This window comes from Stegostoma tigrinum, chromosome 16 (genome assembly GCF_030684315.1).
Source record: "Stegostoma tigrinum isolate sSteTig4 chromosome 16, sSteTig4.hap1, whole genome shotgun sequence".
Lineage (NCBI taxonomy): Eukaryota > Metazoa > Chordata > Chondrichthyes > Orectolobiformes > Stegostomatidae > Stegostoma > Stegostoma tigrinum.
Window position 1 is genome coordinate 6,416,839 of NC_081369.1, and position 26,123 is coordinate 6,442,961.

The following is a 26,123-nucleotide window of genomic DNA, read 5'->3' on the forward strand; positions in this document are numbered from 1 at the left end:
ATGAGGTTAAAATCATGTAAGTCCCCTGGCCCTGAGGATTTCCATCCCAAAATCCTAAAATAAGTAGCTATGTAGATAGTGGATGCACTTGTAACTTCCTAAAAATCTTTGGATCCTGAAGTAGTACTACAGGACTGGAAAACTGCTAATGTGACACTCCTATTCAAAAAGGTAAGGAGGGAAGTGCATGAAATGATAGGCCAGTTAGCCCAACATCTACTGTTGCAAAAAAGTGTTGGATTCAATTATTCAGGAAACAATAGCAGAACATTTGGAAAATCAACCTAACTGAGCAGAATCAACATGGTTTCATAAAAAGAAAATAGTGTCTGACTAACTAATAACTATTTTTTGAGGGAGATTCAACCAGAGTGGATGGAAGAGAACCAACAGATGTGTTGTATTTGGACTTCCAGAAGGCTTTCAAGAAGGTACCTCATAAAAGTTTAAGTCATGAGATGACAGCCCAGAGTGTGGGAGATAATATATCGGTGTGGATAGAGAATTGCCATATGGGCAGGAAGCAGTGAGAAGGGATAAGGTTTTTTTAAAAAAAAGTTGGTGACTTGTAATTAGTGGGGTCTCAGTTCTGGGACTGCAATAGTTTATAGAATACATTAATAAACTAGCAGGAAGGAAGTGAATGTACTGCAGCTAATTTTGTGGTCAAGACAAAAATAGGAGGAGAAGCAGGTCCAGGTAGTTTACAGGGAGATTTTGATAGGTTAAGTAAGTGGCCAAAAAGTTGATAAATGGAGTATAATGTGAGGAAAATGCGATGCTGCTCATTTTGGAAGGGAGAACAAGAGAACAGAGTATTCTTTAAATGGAGAAAAACTACAGAAAGCTGCAAAGGATCTTGGGGGTACTTGCGCACAAAACACAGGGACAGCAGGTAATCAGAGATACAAAGTATGGCGCTGGACGAACACAGCAGGCCAAGCAGCATCTCAGGAACACAAAAGCTGACGTTTCGGGTCTAGATTTCGGATGAAGGGTCCAGGCCCGAAACGTCAGCTTTTGTGCTCTTAAGATGCTGCTTGGCCTGCTGTGTTCATCCAGCTCCTCCAGCAGTTGCAGTTCCCATAATCTCTGACAGCAGGTAGTCAGGAAGGCAAATAGAATGTTGGCCGTCATTTCAAGGGGCTTGGAACATAAGAGTAGAGAAGTCTTACTGTGACCGTAAAAGGTAATAGTGTGACCACATCTGGAGTACTGAGAGCAGTTTTGGATCCCCTTTTTAATGAAAGTTATCAGTTCTTTGGAAGTAGTTCAGAGAAGAATCCGAGAATGATCCCTGGCATGAACTGACTCCAACAGCTACCTGGACTATACCTTCCCTCACCTAACCTCCTGCAAGAATGCAATCCCATATTCTTAATTCCTGCTCCTCTGCCTCCAAGATGGATCATTCCACTCCTGGATATCCCAGATGTCTTCCTTCCTCAATGATCTTCATTTCCTCCCTCCGGTGATTCATAATGGCCTCAACTGCATCTCTTGCATTTCCTGCACTTCTTGCTCTCAAACGCCTACCCCCCCACAGCAAACAAAATTAAAGACAGAATCCCCGGGTCCTCATATCGTCCTACTAATCTCCACATCCAGCATATCATCCTCCACCATTTCCGCCAGCTGCAGCCTGACCCCATCACCAAAGAGATATTTCCCACCCCACCTCTATCTGCCATCTGTAGCGACCACACACTCCACAACTCCCTCATCTGCTCCACACTCGCCATGAGCCCCGCCATACCTAGCACAAAAGGAAGTGCCGTCTCTGCCCCTACACCTCTCTCCTCATCTCCATCCAAGGCCCCAAAAAACTTGCTAAATTCAACATGGTTTCACCTGTATGTCTTCCAACCTAGTCGACTGTATCCATTGCTCCCAATGTGGTCTCCTCTACATCAGTGAGACCAAGTACAGGCTTGGTGACTGATTTGTGGAGCGTCTGTGCTTTGTATGCCATAATCAATAGCACGTTCCGGGTGCCATTTTAACTCCCCTTCCCACTCCCTGGACAACATGTCCATCCTGGGCCTCACGACACCGCATAAACTGGAGGAGCAACATATTCCACCTCAGGAGCTTATAGCCTGATGGCCTCAAGATAGAATTCACCAGTTTCAAACTCTCCCACCCCCAGTCTCACCCCATATCCAGCCCTCCCTCTCATCCCTACCTCCTTGACTTGACGCAACCTGTCCATCTTCTTTCTCACCTATCCATCCCACCCTTCCCATGACCTATCTCCACAACCTACTTGCATCCACCTATCACCATCCCACCTACCTTCACCCAGCCCCACTCCCTCCCTCTATTTATTTCCAAACTCCCTTCACCCATTTCCACACCGAGTCCTGATGAAACGTTGACTCTCCTGCTCCTCTGACCTGCTGTGCTCCTCCAGCTCCACAGTATTGACCCTGGCATGGAGAGGTTGTCTTATGATCAGAGGCTAATCAGGTTGGGACTCTACCCAGTCGAGTTTAGAAGAATGAGAGGTGATCTCATTGAAGGGACTCTCTCAAGGGGCTCAACAGGGTAAATGCCGGGAGGCTGCTTTCTCTCATGGGAGAAGCCAGGGCTAGAAGGCAGAGTCTCAGAATAAAGGGGCATCAATTTAGGGCTGAGGAGGAACCTCCCCTCTGAAGGTTAAGTGTCTTTGGAACCCCTTGCCACAGAGAGCTATAGAAGCAGAGTCCTTGTGCTTATTTAAGGCTGAGATGGACAGATTCTTGATCAGAATCATAGGCTATGGGGAAAGGGCAGGAAAGTGGATGCAAGGAATCTCACGTCAGTCACGATCCTATCAAATGGCAGAGCAGCTGTGAGGTGCTGAATGGCCTACTCCTGCACCTATTCCTTATAGTTTTATCACTTTCCAAATTGTTGTTTCCACGTATTGCGCCGTATCTCTCCTCCCTCATTTAAGTGTATGAAACAAACTTTAAATTTTACCACAGCATTGTATGCCCTTGTAAAAATCAGGGCCCACAAAGACACTGAGGGAACTCTGACCTCAAATGTTTAAAACAAAAAGGAAAATATCAATTCACAATCTGCTTTTTGACTGATGGTGACAACAGGGAGAGGGGTTTACTTGAAAAACTCTCCAACGGCCCGTGGCTGTATAATTTAATCTCGACAGATTAAATCTAGTGTTCTTAGAAGTGCAAACCTCATCAACTTCCTCCAGAGGTACACTTAATATTGTGATAGCAAAGTGGTGGTGAGGACCACCAGGAGCTGAATAGGGGATAGGAGCTTCCACATATGCTCCTACCAGCAACTCAGTAGTGACGCTGTGAGGGACGGAAGGCAGTGGGAGGGGTTGCAGTACCTAGAGAAATTAATCCTCAGTAAAGGGCTGATTTGGTCAAGCTGCTAAAGGCTTCAATCCATGATTGGTCCCTCACTCAGTTAATTGTGCTGCCAGCCCCGAACAAAAGGAAGCAAAACGCCTTTTTTGTTACATAACTGTGAATAAGGGGCAGGCAGGAGACAAGCAGGCTACAAATTAAATGGCATAGACAAATCATTGTTTGTTCTGATTGTTTTCAACTCCACTTGCCAGTGACCAGCTACCCCCAGTATCGTGGGGGTTATCATTGACCAGAAACACAGCTAGACATTTTTTTTGTTTAATTCACTCATGGCTGGACCAGCAATTATTGCTCATCTCCAACTGCCCTTGAGGTGGTGGTATAGTGAGCAGAATATTTGCAAATGACAAATTCAAAAAAGTAACAATCACTTGCCCTTGTTTCAATAATCTAGTAGTGCATTCTTGTCACTACACTCCCCCGCAGGTCAGTTTTTAAAGGTATCGAACCGATGACTGATTTTGTTTTGTTTTAATTATTAAAGCCGTCCAGAATTGACACTGATGTGCTGGCTGCTCTTACCTTACTCAGTCCGTTGAACAGTACATTGAAATGAGGAAGGACTGAGCCCCTGGCAACCTTTACTATATTGTACAGGGCCTCACAGGCATAATAACGCAATCGACTATCAGCATCGTTGAAACAGGTCAAAACTGGCTCAATGAGTTCCTTCAGATACAAACCAGAATCCTGCAGGGAAAAATAAAAAGACAGAAAATGAACACAAATAAGGGAGAAGACAGACATTGTAATAGAGCATGATTTAACAGCCTCTCTGAGGCACTGCCATACAGTTGTACAGTTAAGTTGCACACTGATAGTTCAAACTTATCTTTCCTCACGTGAAAATGAGATAACAAGTGCAGACAGTCTATCCTTCTGGACTGAAACTCTCAACCACACACCACACCCAGTTTAAACTCCAGGACACCTCTGCAAGAGTTCCTTAGGTCCTGGGTCCAGACGTCTCCAGCTGTTTCGATGACCTTCTCTCCATAATGTCAGAAGTGGGGATGTTCATTGATAGCTGCACAATGGTCAGTACTATTTGTGATTCTTCAAATACTGAAGCAGTGCATGTACAAATGCAGCAAGACCTGGATAAGATCCAGGTATGCTCTGGCAAATAGCAAATAAAATTAGTGACAAAAGTGCCAAGCACAAAAAATCACCCAACAAGAGGGAATCTAACCATCACCTCTAGCCATTCAATGGCATTACCACTGTTGAATCGCCCACTTCAACAGCAAATGGGTTACCACTGACCAGAAATGGAGCAAGACATTTTTTGCTCAATTCACTCATGTCTGGGCCAGCAATTATTGCCCACTCCTAGTTGCCCTCGAGATGGTGGTGGTGCGCTGTCTTCTTGAAATGCTGCAGTCTATGTGCTGCAGGCAGACTCACAATGCTGTTAGTGGGGGGGAATTCCAGGAATTTTTCTCAGTGATACTGAAGGAACGGTGATATAATTCCAATTCAGGACAGTCAGTGCCTTGGAGGGGAACTTACAGTTTGGTTTTCCCTATGTACCTTCTGGCCTTATCCTTCTGGATGGTAGTGGCCATGGGTTTGGAAGGTGCTGTCCAAGAACCCTTGGTGAATTTCTGCATTGCACGTGGTAGACAGTACACATTGCTCCGACTGAGCGTCAGAGGTGGAGGGAGTTATTGTTTGTGGATGTGGTGCCGATCGAGCAGGTTGCTTGGTCTTGGATGGTGTTAAGCTTCTTGAGCGTTGCTGAGGCTGTACTCATCCCGACAAGCGGGTAGTATTCCATCACATTCCTGACTCATGCCTTGTATATGGCGGGCAGCTTCTGGGGAGTTGACAGGTACGCTACTTGCTGCAGGAATCCTCATCTCTGACCTGCTCCTGTAGCCACTCTATGTGGTGAGTCCAGTAGAGTTTCTGGTCAATGGTAAACCCCCACTCTCAACATCCTGGGAGTTAAGTGATGATAACCCTACTGAATATCAGGGGATGGGATGGTTAGATTCTCTCTTGTTGAAGATGGTCATTGCCTGACATCTGTGTGGCATGATTGTTACTTGCCACTTTTCAGCCCCAGCTTGGATATTTCCCAGGTCTTGCTACATTTGTACATGGTTTGTTTCAGGATCTAAGCGTTGTGAATGGTGCTGAAATTGTGCAGTCACTGAAAAACATCTCCACCTCTGACCTTGTGTTGGAGGTCACTGATGAAGCAGCTAACAACGGTTGGACCTAGAACACCACCTTGAGGAACTCCTGCAGGGATGTCCTGGAGCTGAGATGGCTACCTGCAACAAGCACAACCATTTTCCTAGGTGTCAGGTATGACTTCAACCTGCAGAGAGTTTACCCCCTGATTTCGGTTTTGCAAGGGAACTCATACGGTAGCTAGAAAAGGTCAAAAGCTAGGAAATTCAGCAGCAAGTAACTCACCTGACTCCCCAAAGCCTTTCCATCAACTACAAGACAAGTCAGGAGTGTGATGGAATATTCCCCACTTGCCTGCATGAGTGTAGCATCCACACCTCCCTGTGCTGCTCTCACCCCACCAAAGATCCCAGTATGACTGCTGCTCTGTGAAAATAACGCAGTATCAAGCTTTTCTGTATATCTGAAGTTCACAACAGCAGATATGTGTTCAAATATCCAGGTTTTCTGAACAGGCCATTGCTTTCAGAAGCTTCAGTAATTGGATTCAACCCAGCTGGGATTGAAAATGAAAGATTTGTAAGATTTTTAGGTAGGTTATCAAAAGGGCAGCATTTTGGTAAAAGAATGATGGACCCACTGGGGAATGAACAGAGAAAGGGCATGCTGATCCCAGCAGTCAGGGGGAGTTGATTGTAAATGAGAAGCTCTTTGGTTTAATTATGCAGAGATAGAACTCACTCAGCCCCTGTCAATTTCAGTAACTGCTCTGTACAGCTGCCACTCAATTCTCAATTTTTCCTTTAAAATTTTATCCTAGACATACCACGGCATACATATTCTCTGTTCTTACAGAGACGTTTACTTATACATTTAATTTCTAGACAATCAATTTCGATATTTCAATTTTATGACGTCAGATCTTTTGCCACCCAGAACCCAAATTCCATTAGATATGACTCATTGTTAAAGCTCAATCTGCAGTATAACAGCTTTTACTGTTCACATCCCCTCATACTGTGGCTGTGTGTAAACTATCTGGTCATCACAGTGTCGCACAGGAACAATCAGCAGTACATGGACAATAGCTCGGAGGTATTCAACGCTCAGTTGGAAATGGTATCTCAAATGAAATTTGCATTTCAATTCTCCAAGCTCCTGAATGAAGCCAAAACACGAGGGTCAACCTCTTGCAATTATTTCCATCATGAATTAACCAACTTTGTTGTTTCCTCAGAATTGTTTCTTCTCCCCGTCCCTCCCCATATATTTTATAAATGCCCAGCTGGATAGTCTAACAAGAAAAACTGAGAAAAATACAAGTTAGCCACACAGAAATAATAGGATTTATTTAATGCAAGTAATTTTGTTTTGTCAGCACATGCTGTCTCATGCATGGTAACTTTGAAGGGAAAAAAAGTGTTATTGGGTTGGCTTTTTGTTTCAGGCCATGTGCTTCCCTGTCATTGGTGCATCTTGTCCCCTCAAATTCTTTCCCATTTCCTCACTTAATATTTAATTGATAGCTTGACAAGCAATTATTTGAGCCAGTCATTGTTACTGGCTCACAGAGGCACCCTGAATAAATGGATCACAGAATCCCTCTGGAGTGGGAGCCCATTGAGTTCACACTGACCCTCCAAAGGGCATCCCACCCAGAGACTCCCACAGTTCCTGTAACCTTGCATTTCCCATGGCTAATCCACCTAGCATGCGTATCTCTGGACACTATGGGCGGTTTAGCATGGCCAATCTACCTAAAATTTGGACTGTGGGAGGAAACCAGAGCACTCGGAGGAAACCCCTGCAGACACAGGGAGAATGTGCCAACTCCACACAGACAGTTGCTTGAATGTGGAATCAAACCCAGGTCCCTGGGCTGAGGGGCAGCACTGCTAACCGTGAAGCCACCATGCCGCCCCCCAAATGGAGTCCCAAATGAAACTTTCTTTTGGTGTGACAATTGTTATCACAATTTCAGAATTGAAACTTCTGAAAGCTGTGCTAGATACAAGAACTTGAATTCCTCCAGGCGGCACCCTCAGGTTTTGAACACCAGTAATAATAACTGGGCTGATCTGCCCCATCTTATCTCCCTGCCTTTTGAACTGGGTTTTTAAGGCATAGCTATTAACTATTCACACAAGTGGGCATCACAGTATGTATAATCTAAAGGGTCTTGTGTTACTTCTCACAGTACACTATATCTTTAAGAGACATGTTCACGATAGCATCACTAATACAGCACGTGACCAGAAGGTATAAAGGTCTCAAGCTCCATCTTATCTGGTGAAAAATGCTGGAGCTAAAATAAGCATTGCTACATCAGGTCCAAATGCCGAGAAGGACGCAAAGCCCACATCACAATGGTAATTTATAGGGTAACAAGGTCAGCAGTTTCAGAATTTACATATTACTGCATATTCTGCCGCACAATGCTCCTCAATCTCTGTAGTTAGGTGGATGGAGGAAATACCATACCACACTGATACCAAACTTTAAACTCATTCAAATTAGACAGATATAGTGAAAAGCTGCAAACTTCATTATTCCCTCAAGTCTTGTGGCAATGGAACTAATAAATAAAGTTAAGGTACAGATCAGGAATTATGTGAATGACTAAACAGTTTTGCACACGCAATTGTTGACTCGTTCCTACGTAGGATAAGCAAATCCCCAAATAAAGTAAAGTAGAGTCTTCCTTTTATCAGCCCAGAGCCAGATTCAGGCCCTTTGGCCCAACTCGTCCATACCGACTAGATTTCCTAAACTGAACTAGTCCCATTTGCCTGCATTTGGCCCATATCCCTCTAAATCCTTCCTACTCATGTACCCATCCAATGTTATAACTGTGTCAACTTTCACCACTTCCTCTGGCAGCTCGGTCCATACCCGTACTACCCTGTGTAAGAAAGAGTTGCCCCTCAGGTCTGTTCTAAATCAGACCCTCTGAACTTAAAATTTGAGGACATTTATCTCCGAGGCATCCCGAGAATATATCTCTGATATACACTGGCACTGGAGGAAGTACAGAGGATATTCACTTGGTTGATTCCAGAGTTGAGAGGGTTGGATTATGAGGAGAGACCGAATAGGCTGCGATTATACTCATTGGAATTCAGAAGAATGAGGGGAGATCTTACAGAAACATATAAGATTAAGAAGGGAATAGATAAAGTGGAGGCAGGGACTAGAGGGCATTGCTTCAAAATAAAAGGGAAGCAGATGTAGGACTGAGGTCAGGAGGAACATCTCCACCCAAAGCATTGTGAATCTGTGGAATTCCCTGCCTAGTGAAGTGGTTGAAGCTACCTTGCTGAATGTTTTTCAAGGCAAGGCTAGATAAATTTTCGAACTCTAAAGGAATTAAGGCACATGGTAAGCGGGTGGGTAAGCGGAGCTGAGTCTCAAAAACATCAGCCATGATCTTAATAAATGGCTGGGGAAGGCTCGAGGGACCGGATGGCCTACACCTGCTCCTAGTTCTTAGATTATGTTCTTATCCTGTATAATTTTTTTGACTGTATGGAGGATGAACCTATTCACAACACAATCTTTGTTCCCTCATATTTGAGCTTGGCTGTACTTGCGAGGTTGCACCGAAATAATTAACACATTAAAAATTCCTACCACACATACCAGCCATGGGTTCACCAGCTTCCACTTTACACATATTAAATGACTTGTGCAATAAAAAAGTGTTCCAGAAAACACTGTCAGTCATTCAGGCTGTACTATAACTGGTATAAAAAAATTTAAGTCAATAACATAGAGACAACATTTATTTATCATCACAGGCTAAAGTCCACAAAATCTCACTCCTGAAAGGAAATACAGCTGCAGCTCAGTTTAATTGCTGTTTGCGGAGGGATTTGAACACAGAAAGATGCTTACACTTTCAGTTTCATGTGACAAAATCCTAGCCTGAAAGGGCTCCTCATTTTAGAAGTCTCTTTAATTTTATACTTAGATTAAGACATGGACTTATTTATAGGGCATTTTAAAACTGCAAATATCCCAAACAGACTGCATCTGATAAAATAATTGCAGACATACAGACACTACTGTAACGTAGTGAACCTTTTTGCACACCACAAGTGTGCATGTTGATTGAAGGATCAATGTTGACCAGAACATCAGAGAGAGCTGTTTTCAAAAAGTGCTATTTAATCCTTCATGCTCATCTGACATCAAGGATTTATATGTAGGGCAACCATCAAATCTCCTGTTCTTCAGGTCAATGAGAGTCAGAGGTCACACTACATAGTCCATGGAGGGGCAACGTGAATGACTGTGTGTATAAGGGGGGCAAAAAGTGAATTCCTCTAGTGCAAATGTGGAGAAAAACGTGCGAAATATCAGACTGGAGAGGATTAATTAATAAACCACCAGTTTACAGTTGCCTAGGACTAGCAAATGCATCACTTGAGTGACCGTCACTCACCTTGCCAAGGGCGATGGAGCAGGCAGCAAGACCAATGAGGCCACCTTTACGGCTGTGAGGATGCTGTGAAAGTGCAAATTCCTGGGACAGGATTTGGATCACATGTTTGATTTGTCCAGTGTTATTCTGTGCAACAAACTCTCGCACCAACCTAAGACAGAAGACAAAAATATATTAGTTAATTGCACAGAGCTGCAGTAATTTTTCAGCTGCTTCACATTCCTTCCCTGCAGACCTAAAGGTTGTTGGGTTTGAACCAGTGTATGGATCTGCCATCTCTGGAAACCCTCCAGTGCATTTGCCAAGTGACTAAACTTCACGTGAGTGTCTAATGCAGCACAGGGTTGATGATTCCCCTTCTCCAGCACAAATTTGCTGGTACAGTCTCAGATTTCACATAAGAATATGAGAGCCAGCACAGGCAGGAAGAAAATACCAAATCAGGAGGAAAGGAGAGTCTCATTCTCAGGCATAAGCCTTTTATCACTGGTCAATAGTGATACTGAGACCTTGGGCACTGCTGGGGTGTTTAGACAGAGCCAATGAGTGCACAAATCGACACGCATTGCTGCCTTGCTTGATCAGGTACCAATGTTCTTTTCTATCAGATGAAAAGAGCAAAGTTTGGTGCTGGCCAGCAGTAAAGATGGCTGTTGGTTGGGAACTGGTGCAGCCCAGTCAAACCACTTATAGAAAGACTGCAATGTCTGTCTTTTTAGCTTCATATCTTATTTTCTTAATTTATACTATGTATTTCTGTAATGTAGTGGAACTTTTTTCTTCACTTTCTCTATTTTTATACCCAAGATCTACACCTAGGATGGCGCCATGTGTTGGCAGCATTGTACACTTTTCACTGTAATCCTGTTCTCTGTAACTCGAGTGCATGTGACAATAAACCTAATTCTAAAGCTTCAGTTTAACTTGGACTCTCCAGGCCCTTGAATGTAGGAATGGGTTACATTTGAACACCATTGAGAGTGGCTTTTTAGTAAAGCTTTCTGAATCAATTATACAGGTCATAGAACATAGAACATAGAACAGTACAGCACAGAACAGGCCCTTCAGCCCACAATGTTGTGCCGACCATTGATCCTCATGGATGCACCCTCAAATTTCTGTGACCATATGCATGTCCAGCAGTCTCTTAAATGACCCCAATGACCTTGCTTCCACAACTGCTGCTGGCAACGCATTCCATGCTCTCACAACTCTCTGCGTAAAGAACCTGCCTCTGACATCCCCTCTATACTTTCCACCAACCAGCTTAAAACTATGACCCCTCGTGCTAGCCATTTCTGCCCTGGGAAATAGTCTCTGGCTATCGACTCTATCTATGCCTCTCATTATCTTGTATACCTCAATTAGGTCCCCTCTCCTCCTCCTTTTCTCCAATGAAAAGAGACCGAGCTCAGTCAACCTCTCTTCATAAGATAAGCCCTCCAGTCCAGGCAGCATCCTGGTAAACCTCCTCTGAACCCTCTCCAAAGCATCCACATCTTTCCTATAATAGGGCGCCCAGAACTGGACGCAGTATTCCAAGTGCGGTCTAACCAAAGTTTTATAGAGCTGCAACAAGATCTCACGACTCTTAAACTCAATCCCCCTGTTAATGAAAGCCAAAACACCATATGCTTTCTTAACAACCCTGTCCACTTGGGTGGCCATTTTAAGGGATCTATGTATCTGCACACCAAGATCCCTCTGTTCCTCCACGCTGCCAAGAATCCTATCCTTAATCCTGTACTCAGCTTTCAAATTCGACCTTCCAAAATGCATCACCTCGCATTTATCCAGGTTGAACTCCATCTGCCACCTCTCAGCCCATCTCTGCATCCTGTCAATGTCCCGCTGCAGCCTACAACAGCCCTCTACACTGTCAACGACACCTCCGACCTTTGTGTCGTCTGCAAACTTGCTGACCCATCCTTCAATTCCCTCGTCCAAGTCATTAATAAAAATTACAAACAGTAGAGGCCCAAGGACAGAGCCCTGTGGAACCCCACTCACCACCATATTAAGCAATATTCCCAATTGTCAATCTGAGTGAATGATCCACTTCATATTAGCTCCACACCTAACAATCAGACTTATCTGGACTCAGTCTGATTTGCAAACAATTCACAGACTAAAGCTGATCTGTTTTAAAGTTATGAAAGGGTTCAATAGACATGTGGGGTAGATGCTTCTCCCAGAGATCACAAATAACAGTCACTAGTATATCTTACAAAGAATTCAAGAGAATTTTTGTATAACTAGAAAGTGTCTGGAATACATAACTTGCTACCACCAAAGGTGAATAAACAGAGATTCATTGAAGGGGAAGCTATGCAAGTGTACGAGGGACAGAAGGGTATGCTGTTAGAGTTGAGCTGAGGAGACTCACGGAGTATAAACTTCGCATGGATCAGTTAAGGCTTTTTCTGTGCAGTACATGTAATGGAGAAATCACCGTGCTGAAGGAGGTTATAAAAAAGGTGGGACAAAGTTGTTAAAATATTTAAACAAAAACAATTCCTTTTAAATTTGAGGTATTGGAAGACCAGGGGCTACTGGAACGCAGGAAGAATAGGGACGATGGATGAGCGGGGCTTGGTGCAGATTCAAAACCGGTCAGCCGTGTTTTGGATGAGCTGATGCTTATGAAAGGTGGAAGACGGGAAATTAATCACAGGAGCACTGGAGACCTAAGAAGGAAGTGACAAAAGTGTAATGGAGGCTTCCAGAAGCAGGTAAGCTGAGGTTAGAATAGACAATTTTGCAAACTGAAAATAGGCTACCTTCATGGCAGAATGTAGTTAGAAGAGGCACTCAGTCAAGTTTACATGACAAGGTTACTGACAGATTTTGGTGCTGAATTAATGGTAAGCTTTCAAAGGATGCAAAAGACATTGGCTTCAAAATCCCCAAATACACGATCAAAATAGGCAAAGGACAAATGGTTTGACAAAGACACTGGGTGGAGAAAGAATATACAAAGGGTAAACATAATTTTAAGAATCACAGGTCTAAACTTTGACAATGTATCAAATTATCTCTGACGTCTTTTTAAAAATATTTTGAGCACAAACAACATTGTCGTCTTCTGGTGATGGTCATTCCTCAATTCAATGCAGCTCAACCAATCACATGGCTATCATCAGGCAGAATTTTCCCAACTCAAAAGGCTCCCAGTGCCACTCAGTCTCGAATTTTCCTCCTCACAACGTTAGAAAAACAATATTAGGCAGATTTTTCCGAGGAGTGGCAAATTCACATCTATTGCTATTCATCTGCCTCCTCTGTAACCTTGTACACTGTTCCTTTCTAAAGAGCCATCTAGTTTCCTTTTCACCACCTTGATTGAACCGACCTCCACCACATTCCGAGGTAGTGTATTCCAGACCCTAATGATTGCATGTAAATAATTTTAACTTGCACCATTTTGTTTCTAATTACTTCAAATTTGTAGCCTGTTGTCAATTGATTCTCGTGTAAGAACATTCACTCCCTATCTATTGTCTGGACCTCTCATGATTTTGAATACTTCAAATCAGATCTCTGCTCAGCCTTCTCTTCTCCAAGGAGTCCTGCCCCAGCTTCTCCAATCAATCTTGAATATAAGTTTGTTATTAATTTGTTATTATTACTTGAAGTAAGCTTTCTACTTTAGTACTGAGCAGGTGTTCAGATAAGTGGGGTATGGATGCTAGGGCAGTTGCTTGCTCCTCCTGCAGAATGTGGCAGTTGGGAGACGTGGCACACGTCTCCGCTGGCTACATCTGCGGGAAGTGCACCCAACTACAGCTCCTTGGAAACCGTGTTAGGGAAATGGAGCTGGAGCTGGAGCTGGATGAACTACGGATCATTTGGGAGGCAGAGGGGGTAATTGAGAGGAGTTACCGGGAGTTGGTCACTCCTAAGGCTCAGGACAAGGATAGATGGGTTACAGTTAGAGGGGGGGAAAGGGGACAAACAGACAGTGCAGAGATCCCCTGTGGGCATTCTCCTCAGCAATAAGTATACCGTTTTGGATACTGCTGGGGGTGGGGGGCAGAATGACCTACCAGAGGAAAGCCATAGTAGTCAGTTCTCTGGCACTGAGCCTGACACTGTGGCAAAGAAGGGGGCAGAATAGAAAAGTACTCGTGGTAGGGGACTCGATAGTTAGGGGAATTGACAGGAGATTTTGTGGTCAGGATCGGGATTCCCGGAAGGTATGTTGCCTCCCTGGTGCCAGGGTCCGGGACGTCTCCGATCGGGTGTATAAGGTTCTAAAAGGGGAGGCCGAACAGCCAGAAATCGTGTTACATATTGGCACTAATGATATAGCCAGAAATAGGATTGAGGATATAAAAAGTGATTTCAGGGAGTTAGGATGGAAGCTGCAGAGCAGAACGAACAGAGTAGTGTTCTCTGGTTTACTACCAGTGCCACGAGATAGTGAGGCGAGGAACAGGGAGCGGGTGCAGCTTAACACGTGGCTACGCAGCTGGTGTAGGAGGGAGGGCTTCAGATATGTAGATAATTGGGATGCCTTCTGGGGAAGGTGGGACCTGTACAAGAAGGACGGGTTGCATCTGAACTGGAAGGGGACCAATGTCCTGGGTGGAAGGTTTGCTCGAGTAGTTCGAGAGGGTTTAAACTAGTATGGCAGGGGGGTGGGAACCTGAGCTGTATACCAGAGGTGAGAGTTGATGCAGGTGAGGCAGTAGCAAGAGGTAGACCAGCTAGTGGGAAGGATTTTCCTGGGAAGGAACCAAGGGATTGGTTAAAGTGTGTTTGCTTTAATGCAAGGAGTATCAGGAATAAAAGTGATGAACTTAGAGCATGGATCAGTACCTGGTGCTATGATGTTGTGACCATAACAGAGACATGGGTTTCTCATGGGCAGGAATGGTTGCTGGATGTTCCAGGGTTTAGAACATTTAAAAAGAATAGGGAGGGGGAGAAAAAAAGAGGAGGGGGGTGTAGCACTACTAATCAGAGAGGGTATCACAGCTACAGAAGCTTCCATTGTCGAGGAAGATCTGCCTACTGAGTCAGTATGGGTGGAAATTAGGAACAGCAAGGGAGTAGTCACCTCGTTAGGGGTTTACTACAGGCCCCCCAATAGCAGCAGGGAGATTGAAGAAAGCACAGGTCGACAGATTTTGGAAAAGTGCGGACGCAGTAGGGTTGTTGTAATGGGTGACTTTAACTTTCCTAATATTGATTGGAACCTCCTTCGAGCAGAAGATTTGAATGGAGCTGTTTTTGTAAGGTGTGTTCAGGAGGGTTTCCTAACGCAGTACGTTGACAGGCCGACGAGGGGAGAGGCCATTCTAGACTTGATGCTCGGAAACGAGCCGGGGCAGGTATCAGATCTTGTGGTGGGAGAGCATTTCGGTGATAGTGACCATAACTGCCTCACATTCTACATAGCTATGGAGAAGGAGAGGATTAGGCAAAATGGGAGGATATTTAATTGGGGAAGAAGAAACTATGACGCGATTAGACATGAGTTAGGAAGCATGGACTGGGAGCAATTGTTCCATGGTAAGGGAACTATAGACATGTGGAGACTGTTTAAGGAACAGTCGTTGCGAGTGATGAGTAAATATGTCCCTCTGAGACAGGCAAGAAGGGGTAAGATAAAGGAACCTTGGATGACGAGAGCAGTGGAGCTTCTTGTGAAAAGGAAGAAGGTAGCTTACATAAGGTGGAGGAAGCTAGGAACAAGTTCAGCTAGAGAGGATTACACGCAGGCAAGGAAGGAGCTCAAAAATGGTCTGAGGAGAGCCAGGAGGGGGCACGAGAAAGGCTTGGCAGAACGAATTAGGGAAAACACAAAGGCATTTTACACTTATGTGAGGAATAAGAGAATGGTCAAAGAAAGAGTAGGGCCGATCAGGGATAGCATAGGGAACTTGTGTGTGGAGTCTGAGGAGGTAGGGGAAGCCCTAAATGAGTTTTTTACTTCTGTCTTTACGAAAGAAACGAACTTTGTAGTGAATGAAACCTTTGAAGAGCAGGTGTGCATGCTGGAATGGATAGAGATAGAGGAAGCTGATGTGCTGAAAATTTTGTCAAACATTAAGATCGACAAGTCGCCAGGCCCGGACCAGATTTGTCCTCGGCTGCTTTGGGAAGCGAGAAATGCAATTGCTTCGCCACTTGCGAGGATCTTTGCATCCTTGCTCTCCACTGGAGTCGTACCTGAGGACTGGAGAGAGGTAAATGTAATTCCTCTCTTCAAGAAAGGAAATAGGGAAATCCCCGGCCAATTACAGACCAGTAAGTCTCACGTCTGTCGTCTGCAAGGTGTTAGAAAGGATTCTGAGGGATAGGATTTATGACCATCTGGAAGAGCACGGCTTGATCAAATGCAGTCAACACGGCTTTGGAGGGGGGCAGGTCATGCCTCACAAACCTTAGAGTTCTTTAAGGATGTGACTAGAAAGGTTGATGAGGGTCAAGCTGTGGATGTGGTGTATATGGACTTCAGAAGGCATGTGATAAGGTTCCCCATGGTAGGCTCATTCAGAAGGTCAGAAGGAATGGGATACAGGGGAACTTAGCTGCCTGGATACAGAATTGGCTGGCCAACAGAAGGCAGCGAGTGGTAGTAGAAGGAAAATATTCTGCCTGGACGTCAGTGGTGAGTGGGGTTCCACAGGGCTCTGTCCTTGGGTCTCTACTGTTTGTAATTTTTATTAATGACTTGGATGAGGGGATTGAAGGATGGGTCAGCAAGTTTGCAGACGACACAAAGGTCGGAGGTGTCGTTGACAGTATAGAGGGCTGTTGTAGGCTGCAGCGGGACATTGACAGGATGCAGAGATGGGCTGAGAGGTGGCAGATGGAGTTCAACCTGGATAAATGCGAGGTGATGCATTTTGGAAGGTCGAATTTGAAAGCTGAGTACAGGATTAAGGGTAGGATTCTTGGCAGTGTGGAGGAACAGAGGGATCTTGGTGTGCAGATACATAGATCCCTTAAAATGGCCACCCAGGTGGACAGGGTTGTTAAGAAAGCATATGGTGTTTTGGCTTTCATTAACAGGGGGATTGAGTTTAAGAGTCGTGAGATCTTGATGCAGCTCTATAAAACTTTGGTTAGACCGCACTTGGAATACTGCATCCAGTTCTGGTCGCCCTATTATAGGAATGATGTGGATGCTTTGGAGAGGGTTCAGAGGAGGTTTACCAGGATGCTGCCTGGACTGGAGGGCTTATCTTATGAAGAGAGGTTGACTGAGCTCGGTCTCTTCATTGGAGAAAAGGAGGAGAGGGGACCTAATTGAGGTATACAAGATAATGAGAGGCATAGATAGAGTTGATAGCCAGAGACTATTTCCCAGGGCAGAAATGGCTAGCATGAGGGGTCATAGTTTTAAGCTGGTTGGAGGAAAGTATAGAGGGGATATCAGAGGCGGGTTCTTTACACAGAGTTGTGAGAGCATGGAATGCATTGCCAGCATCAGTTGTGGAAGCAAGGTCATTGGGGTCATTTAAGAGACTGCTGGACATGCATATGGTCACAGAAATTTGAGGGTGCATACATGAGGATCAATGGTCGGCACAACATTGTGGGCTGAAGGGCCTGTTCTGTGCTGTACTGTTCTATGTTCTATGTTCTATGTTCTAATATTCATAACTGAAACTGCTCATCCCTGGAATTCTTGTTGTGAATCTTGTCTGAAATCTGTCCATTGCTATCAGGCCCTTCCTAAAGTGTGATGCCCAGAACTGGTTGCAATGGTCCCATTGAGGTTGAATTAGTTTATATGAATTCAACATAACATCCTTGCTGCCATGCCCTATGCCTCTATTAATAAGACCAGGAACTGCACGATTATATACGTTTTATTAGAAGGAAAGAGGAAGGGGGGAGAAGACAGAGTGAGGGAGGGCATAGATAATACATAAATAAACTAGTGGAAACATTTCATGAGGGAACTCTCGTGGTAACCAGCTGAAAGGTCAGCCAAAAATCAGGAAGGCGGTGTGACATGAATTTGAGAAAGGAAATTAAACAGGACACCATGACACCCTCATAAAGTAAGTAAAACACTAGAGAAATGAGATATATGTAAACAGTTAACCAGAAATTTACACTGTATTCTTCCCAAAGCTATACCAATAGAGAGGACCCAATTAATTTCACACAAATCGCCTAAACTTTATGTAATGCTCTGTGCATCCCAGTGGATGTTGACTCCTCTTTTCAAAATGTCAGCGATCTTACAAGATTCATCAGTAAAAATACATTGTGAAAACCTCTAGGTTGAACAATTACTTCCAGATAAGTGCAAAGCATACATTTTAAATAAAATCCCCAAACTCTGAACGCCAACTTAATTTGCATCCAATATAATCTATCTACTCAGTGCAAGAGCTGTTACACAGTACTCAAGCAAGGGCCTGAGATACATAATCAAGATTATAAAAGTCTTACCTCGTGTGACTGCAGCCTTTCAGTTGTTTCAGCGGCGGGAGGAAGCACGAGGTCAGCTTGGGAAGGTAAGCTTTTCAATTATAAAAGTCTCACCTCGTGCGTAGGTGGAGTGCACTCTGAGCGGGCGTGGTCACGGGACGGCTGAGTAAGTGATGTAATGTGTTTCGGCAGTTGCTTTACCTGAAAAGCCACTCAATAGTCTGTTTGGGAATTCAGAACAGTGGGAATGGATGTTAGGGCAGTTGCATGCTCCTCCTGTAGAATGTGGGAGGTAAGGGTCACCACTAGTGTCCCCACTGACTTCAGCTGCGGGACGTGCACCCAGCTCCAACTCCTCGAAAACCACCTTAGGGAACTTCAACTGGAGCTGGATGAATTTCGGATCATTCGGGAGGCTGAGGGGATAATTGAGAGGAGTTACAGGGAGGTAGTCACTTCAGGTGCAGGAAAAAGGTAGATGGGTAACAGTGAGGGGACGGAAACAGGTAGACAGTGCAGGGAACCCGTGGCCATTCCCCTCAATAACAAGTGTACCATTTTGGATACTACTGGGATGGGGGAGGGAAAACGACTTTCCAGGGGTAAGCCACAGGGCATAGGTCTCTGGCACAGAGTGTGTCCCTGCTGCTCAGAAGGGAAGGGGGAGAGGAGGAGGACGACGACACTTGTCATTGGGGACTCCATAGTTAGGGAGACAGATAGGAGATTCTGTCCGAACGAGACACACTCGCAGTTGCTGTGTTGCCTCCCAGGTGCCAGGGTCCATGATGCCTCGGATCATGTTTTCAGGATCCTTAAGGGGGAGGGGGAGCAGCCCCAAGTCATGGTCTACATAGGCACCAATGGCATATGTAGGAAAAGGGATGGGGATGATGCAAGGCAGAAATTCAAGGAGCTAGGGTGGTAGCTTAGAGCTAGAACAGGAGTTGTCATCTCTGGTTTGTTACCCATGCCACGTGCTAGCGAGGTGAGGAATAGGGAGAGAGAGTAGTTGAACACGTGGCTACAGGGATGGTGCAGGAGGGAGGGATTCAGCCACCTGGATAATTGGGGCTCATTCTGGGGCAGGTGGGACCTCTACAAATGGGACAGTCTACACCTGAGCCCTGGGGAGGGGGGGGGGGGCGGTACCAACATCTGGAGGGGGGGGGGCGCGAGTGGAGAAGAGAGATTTCCCAATGCTCTTCGGGAGGGTTTAAACTAATTCAGCAGGGGGATGGGAGCCTGAATTGTAGCTCCAGTGTACAGGAGGTTGAGAGTAGTGATGTCATGAATAAGGTTTCAAGGTCGCAGGAGTGTACCGGCAGGCAGGAAGGTGGTTTGAAGTCTGTCTACTTCAAACATCAGGCGCATCCGGAAGAAAGTGGGTGAACTTGCAGTATGGGTTGGCACCTGGAACTTCGATGTTGTGGCCATTTCGGAGATATGGATAGAGCTGGGACAGTGACGGTTGTTGTAGGTTCTGGAGTTTAGATGTTTCAGTAAGATCAGGGAAGGTGGCAAAACAGGGAAAAGGTGTGGCATTGTTAGTTAAGGGCAGTATTACAGTGGCAGAAAGGACGTTTGATGAGGACTCGAATACTGAGGTAGTGTGGGCTGAGGTTACAAACAGGAAAGGAGAGGTCAACCTGTTGGGAGTTTTCTATTGGCCTCTGAAAAGTTCCAGAGATGTAGAGGAAAGGATTGCAAAGATGATTCTGGATAGGAGCAAAAGTAACAGGGTAGTTGTTATGGGGAACTTGAACTTTCCAAATATTGACTGGAAACTCTTAGATGGGTCAGTTTTTGTCCAGTGTGTAGAGGAGGGTTTCCTGACACAGTATGTAGATAGGCCAACAAGAGGCGAGGCCACATTGGCTTTGATCCTGGGTAATGAACCAGGCCAGGTGTTAGATTTGGAGGTGGGTGAGCACTTGTGATAGTGACGACAATTTGGTTACGTTTACTTTAGCGATGGAAAGGGAGATATACACCACAAGACAAGAGTTATAGCTGGGGGAAAGGCAATTATGAGGCGATTTGGCAAAATTTAGGATGCATAGAATGGGGGAGGAAACTGCAGGGGCTGGGCACAACTCAAGTGTGGAACTTGTCCAAGGAACAGCTACTGCGTGTCCTTTATAAGTATGTACCTGTCAGGCGGGGAGGAAGTGATCGAGCGAGGGAACCACGGTTTACTGAAGAAGTTGAATCTTTTGTCAAGAGGAAGGAGGCTTATGTAAAGATGAGGCTCAGTTAGGGTGCTTGAGAGTTACAAGTTAGCCAGGAAGGACCTAAACAGAGAGCTGAGAAGAGCCAGGAGAGGACATGAGAAGTCTTTGGCAGGTAAGGGTCAAGGAAAACTACAGCTTTCTCTCTAGGTACGTCAGGAATAAAAGAATGACTAGAGTAAGATTAGGGCCAGTCAAGGACAGTAGTGGGAAGTTGTGTGTGGAGTCCAAAGAGGCGCTAAATGAATGTCTTTTTCCTGAATACTGGCAAAAAATAATGTTGTCGAGACGAGTACCGAGATACAGGCTATTAGACTAGACAGGATTATCAGTTTAGGTGGTCATGAACAGAAAACACACTAAAGATAAATGGAACAAAATTGGCAACATTTGCAAATTTTATGGCATTTGAAGATTTTACTATTTGTATGCCAGAAACTTTTGTGATGCTCTGGGCCCAAAGGCAAGGCGATGAGCAAAATGTTTTGGGTCATACATAAGTAGAACATGCAATACTTGAGGGAGGTAAAGTCCTTGGCACCGAAGCATACTAACTGAGAAGGGGAGGTGGGGCAGGAAATTGACAGTCTGAATATTTGGTAAACACACCAATAGTGTCTGATGGAAATGGTTAAGGCACCTTCTATGACATTGAGGCTTCAGGGTGTCCCCATTTTACATAACGGAGGGATGCCTGCTTTGGGTGATGATGCCTTTGCATTTTGTGAGGATGAATGTATATTATCCGAGATAAAACAGCATGGAGCTGGAGGAACACATCAGGCCAAAAAGCATTCGAGGAGCAGGAAATTTGACATTTTGGGTCGGGACCCTTCTTCAGAAATGGGGTTCTTTCTATCAATGTATATTGTCTGTTTGTTCATGTGGCAGATTAATGAATAGAATACAACTATCTTCAGTTTCTGTCATGGCAAACATTTCTCCCTCAACGAACAAGGCTAAAACAGATTAGCTGACATTACCTCATTACAGTTTGCAGGAGCTTGATGTTCAGCCATTGGCCATCATATTTCCTATTTTACAGAGCCTATATTTTCTTGTGTAAATCAGTTAGTACCTGAAAAGGTCATTTGACACCATGAGATATGTTCTGCCCAGAACAATATAAAAGATTGTTTCTGGGGGGAGCTAACTGGTTCAGAGGTTCCCTCTTTTTGGTTTCTGTACCCATCTATCATTTATTCCTTACCGTCAATCCTCACCCTATTGTCTACATAAAAAAAACATTTCTAGCTACTACCAATTCTGAGGAAGGGTCACTGAATCCAAAACGTTAACCGATTTCTCTCCACAGATGCTGTCAGACCTGCTGAGCCTTTGCAGCAATTTCTGTTTTTGTTTCCGATTACTAGCTTCCGCATTTCTTACAGTTTCTACTCTTCTATTGAGCCTGAAATCTGAAAAAAATATATCCCACATGCAATGTAACTAGCTGTTAAGTACTCCATAATAAACTTTTTCTGTTTATCAAGATTCAGCCCAACTTCCACTGAAGACTGTGTAGGGAAATACTTCCCCACTTAGTGTCAGTAACTAAGATTAACATCTAAGAGGAGGATTAGCGGCAGTGAATCTAGCCACACCATTATAGAACACTGGCACCCACAAAAACAACACACGTCAGATGTTCTTCTGGGCTGAAGAGTTCTTTTTAACTTCATGGGACTATGAAGGGTACTACATCTACACAAGTTCAGGTCTTTTAAAAAAAAAACCCGAATGACAGTAGAGACCATGGAATGAAGATCAAGTCTAATTCAACAGAAAATAAGACCAAATAAAGATGGCCCACATGCACATAAAGAGAAAAAACTGCACAGCTTTGGGAAAGACAGTGCACAGGAGACTAATTGAAAACTCAGCAGGATTTCACACTCCTGATTACTTTTGGTTGAAACACGGTAGAGTGTGGCCAAAGAGGGCAGCATGAAGTTCATCTGTAATACCAGAAGCCACCATGCTGCTGTCAAACATGCCACCTACCCACTGCAGGTTTGTTTCAACATTAAACCATTTACGTATGGTACTGGAAGTGAGTAACACTGATGTGTAAACCAGAAGAAATCTTATTTCAAAGATATTCTCATTAACTTCTTTACCTCCCTGAACTTGTGACTCATGAATCACTGGTCTTTATGATATTCTCACATGATAGACAGCAACATGTTCTAAATTAAGAGGAGAACAGTGTCAAAGCGCTTCACCCATTTCTGACCAACTCAACACAAAAAATGAGAATATAGTATAATTCACTGTACACTGTGTAATAATCCGCATAAATAATTCCCCCACTAACCAATAACAGATGTTCAAACTACAGTAATGTATCAGAGCACTGAGAGTCTTATTCTTGGTGCTGGTTTCCAGTGCATTATGAAAGGAAAATGTGCCCTGGGCCCCCTTTGTTTACCATATGTAAACTTTGGAGGTCTGATCCTGCTTGCCCAATGACACTACTGCACATGAGTTGTCTGTGAAATAAATAGCAAACCAATATCAGAAAAGGACATGCCACAAGATTATTGCAGTGAAATCATGCTGAGACAAATTCAGATAACTCAAAATTGCAAGCCATTCGCGATTACAGAATGGGGAATTCTATAGACTGATGACCACACTAAGCCAAACCTCCTGCTTGTTAACACCAGATTGCACAAACTCAGGCTAGCTTGTCAGGTGATTGTTCCAACCAATTCAGGCAGAGTATAAAACCTTGGGCAGATGTGCAGTGACAACTGGCTAGGCTGATTCAAGACAAGGCACAGCACTGCCTTCAGACCTATGTAGTAAATAGAAACCAGTAACTCCTTTAAAAGCCAGATTTCCATCTTTCCATGCTTGAGAATGTTGTGCACTGAGGGAAGAAAACTGCAACAAGATCACATCCATTCTACACTTGAGAGTTAACAGAATCATTGTAGGTAGAGGATATTTGGCTCCAACTATTTCAATGAGGAATCTTTGAGCCACTTGCAGCTCTTTCACATAACACTACCATGTTCTTCCTTAAATGTTTATTCAATTTCCTTTATAAGGCCATTACAGTGTCTGTATCCACAACCCTTTTAGGCATGATATCCTGACTATTTGTATAAACTAGTCTTTCTTCATGTTGCCTCTGATATTTATTAAGTGGAAAATATCTAATGTGGTACAATTCAAGTTTCATATTTTCTGATTAATCAAGAGACCTGCTTTCCTGCATCATCTCTTATCTACAGATAACCCAAAGCAATTTACAGAAAATGAATGGTTTCAAATGTAGTCACTTGTTTTGCTGGCCAACGTAGGAGCCAGTTTGCACACAAGACACCAGAGAAACCGTACAATCTGTTCTGGCCTGGTTCATCTGAGGGAACGCTGGGCTGCAGATCCACAGATCGCCTCTGGGATAGTAAGAACTGCAGATGCTGGAGTCAGAGATAACAGTGTGGAGCTGGAGGAGCACAGCAGGCCAGGCAGCATCAGAGGATCAGGGAAGTCGACATTTTGGATATCAGAGATCTCCTCTACCCTTCTTTCTAGTAGCATGGGATCGCTTCCTAGCACTTAAATAGGGTCATTCTCAGTCAGTTTCAAAAGACAGCATTTTCTAATATAGCAACATTCTCTCAGTACTGCACAGGGAGCCACGCCTAAGTTATAAGCTCAAACTTCAATGGTGGGATTTGGATCCAAAATATTCTGATTCAGAAGCGTAGAGGTTCCAGTGCACTGAAGTCATTCAGCCAATTGAGTCTGCAGAACAGCATCCCACACTATCCCCGTAATGCCTCATTTACTATAGTTAATGCAGCTAGCCTGCACGCTATGGGGTAATTTAGCATGGCCTGATCTACTTTTGTTAAGCATCATAGTTTGTTCTTTTCCATCCTGGATCTAAGTTACTGAGGCTCACGTATGGGCCCAATTAACACAGCAAGTTGTTGAAGAACAAGGAGTATCTCAGCCAGGTTCAATATGACACTGATGGGATAGTGCCTTCAACATTATCAACGACCTCAAGACACTTCACAAAAATGTTATTAGACAAAACGTAACGCCAAACCAAAAAGACATTCAAACTGGTGGCAAGCAATTCGGCCAAAGATTTGGATTTTAAGGAGCACCTTAAAGGAGGAACAAAAACAATGAAGAAATTTAGGGAGGAATTCCAGAACCAAGAACCTGGGCAGCCACGAAGCCATGACTAATAACAATGAAGCCAACAAAATAGATCATGTGCAAAAGGCTGGAATTGCAGCGATTGGAGGGAGGTGATAACTCAGATTAGAGGGGGTTGCCCGTGCAAGTACGTGAACACACAATTTTAAATTCATAGCAGTGCCTGACCAAAAGCCAATGTAGGCATCCACTTCACCAACACCTTCCACCCCAACCTTCAGTTCACCTGGGCCATCTCCAGCACATCCCTCACCTTCCTGGACCTCTCAGTCTCCATCTCAGGCAACCAGCTTGTAACTGATGTCCATTTCAAGCCCACCGACTCACACAGCTACCTAGAATACACCTCCTCCCACCCACCCTCCTGCAAAAATTCCATCCCCTATTCCCAATTCCTCCGCCTCCGCCGCATCTGCACCCACGATAAGACATTCCATTCCCGCACATCCCAGATGTCCAAGTTCTTTAAGGACCGCAACTTTCCCCCCACAGTGATCGAGAACGCCCTTGACCGCGTCTCCCGTATTTCCCGCAACACATCCCTCACACCCCGCCCCCGCCACAACCGCCCTAAGAGGATCCCCCTCGTTCTCACACACCACCCTACCAACCTCCGGATACAACGCACCATCCTCCGACACTTCCGCCATTTACAATCCGACCCCACCACCCAAGACATTTTTCCATCCCCTCCCCTGTCTGCTTTCCGGAGAGACCACTCTCTGTGACTCCCTTGTTCGCTCCACACTGCCCTCCAACCCCACCACACCCGACACCTTCCCCTGCAACCGCAGGAAGTGCTACACTTGTCCCCACACCTCCTCCCTCACCCCTATCCCAGGCCCCAAGATGACATTCCACATTAAGCAGAGGTTCACCTGCACATCTGCCAATGTGGTATACTGCATCCATTGTACCCGGTGCTGCTTCCTCTACATTGGGGAAACCAAGCGGAGGCTTGGAGACCGCTTTGCAGAACACCTCCGCTCAGTTCGCAACAAACAACTGCACCTCCCAGTCGCAAACCATTTCCACTCCCCCTCCCATTCTCTAGATGGCATGTCCATCATGAGCCTCCTGCACTGCCACAATGATGCCACCCGAAGGTTGCAGGAACAGCAACTCATATTCCGCCTGGGAACCCTGCAGCCATATGGTATCAATGTGGACTTCACCAGTTTCAAAATCTCCCCTTCCCCTACTGCATCCCTAAACCAGCCTAGTTCGTCCCCTCCCCCCACTGCACCGCACGGCCAGCCCAGCTCTTCCCCCCCCACCCACTGCATCCCAAGACCAGTCCAACCTGTCTCTGCCTCCCTAACCGGTTCTTCCTCT

The 26,123-nt window shown here is 44.8% G+C and overlaps 1 protein-coding gene across 4 annotated transcripts in view; it reads right to left on the reverse strand.

Moving 5' to 3' along the window:
- Positions 1-26,123, reverse strand: part of vac14 (vac14 homolog (S. cerevisiae)) — a 320,684-nt gene that overhangs the window by 274,861 nt on the left and 19,700 nt on the right. For all 4 annotated transcript variants that reach the window (XR_007249130.2, XR_007249129.2, XR_007249128.2 and 1 more), the window contains exons 3-4: positions 9,976-10,126; positions 3,912-4,079 (exon numbers count right to left, since the gene is read on the reverse strand). Coding sequence is in view for 1 of the 4 variants with exons in the window: in XM_048546809.2 (XP_048402766.1) it covers positions 3,912-4,079; positions 9,976-10,126 (319 nt within the window). In the remaining 3 variants the exon portion in view is untranslated. The remainder of the gene's footprint in view (positions 1-3,911; positions 4,080-9,975; positions 10,127-26,123) is intronic.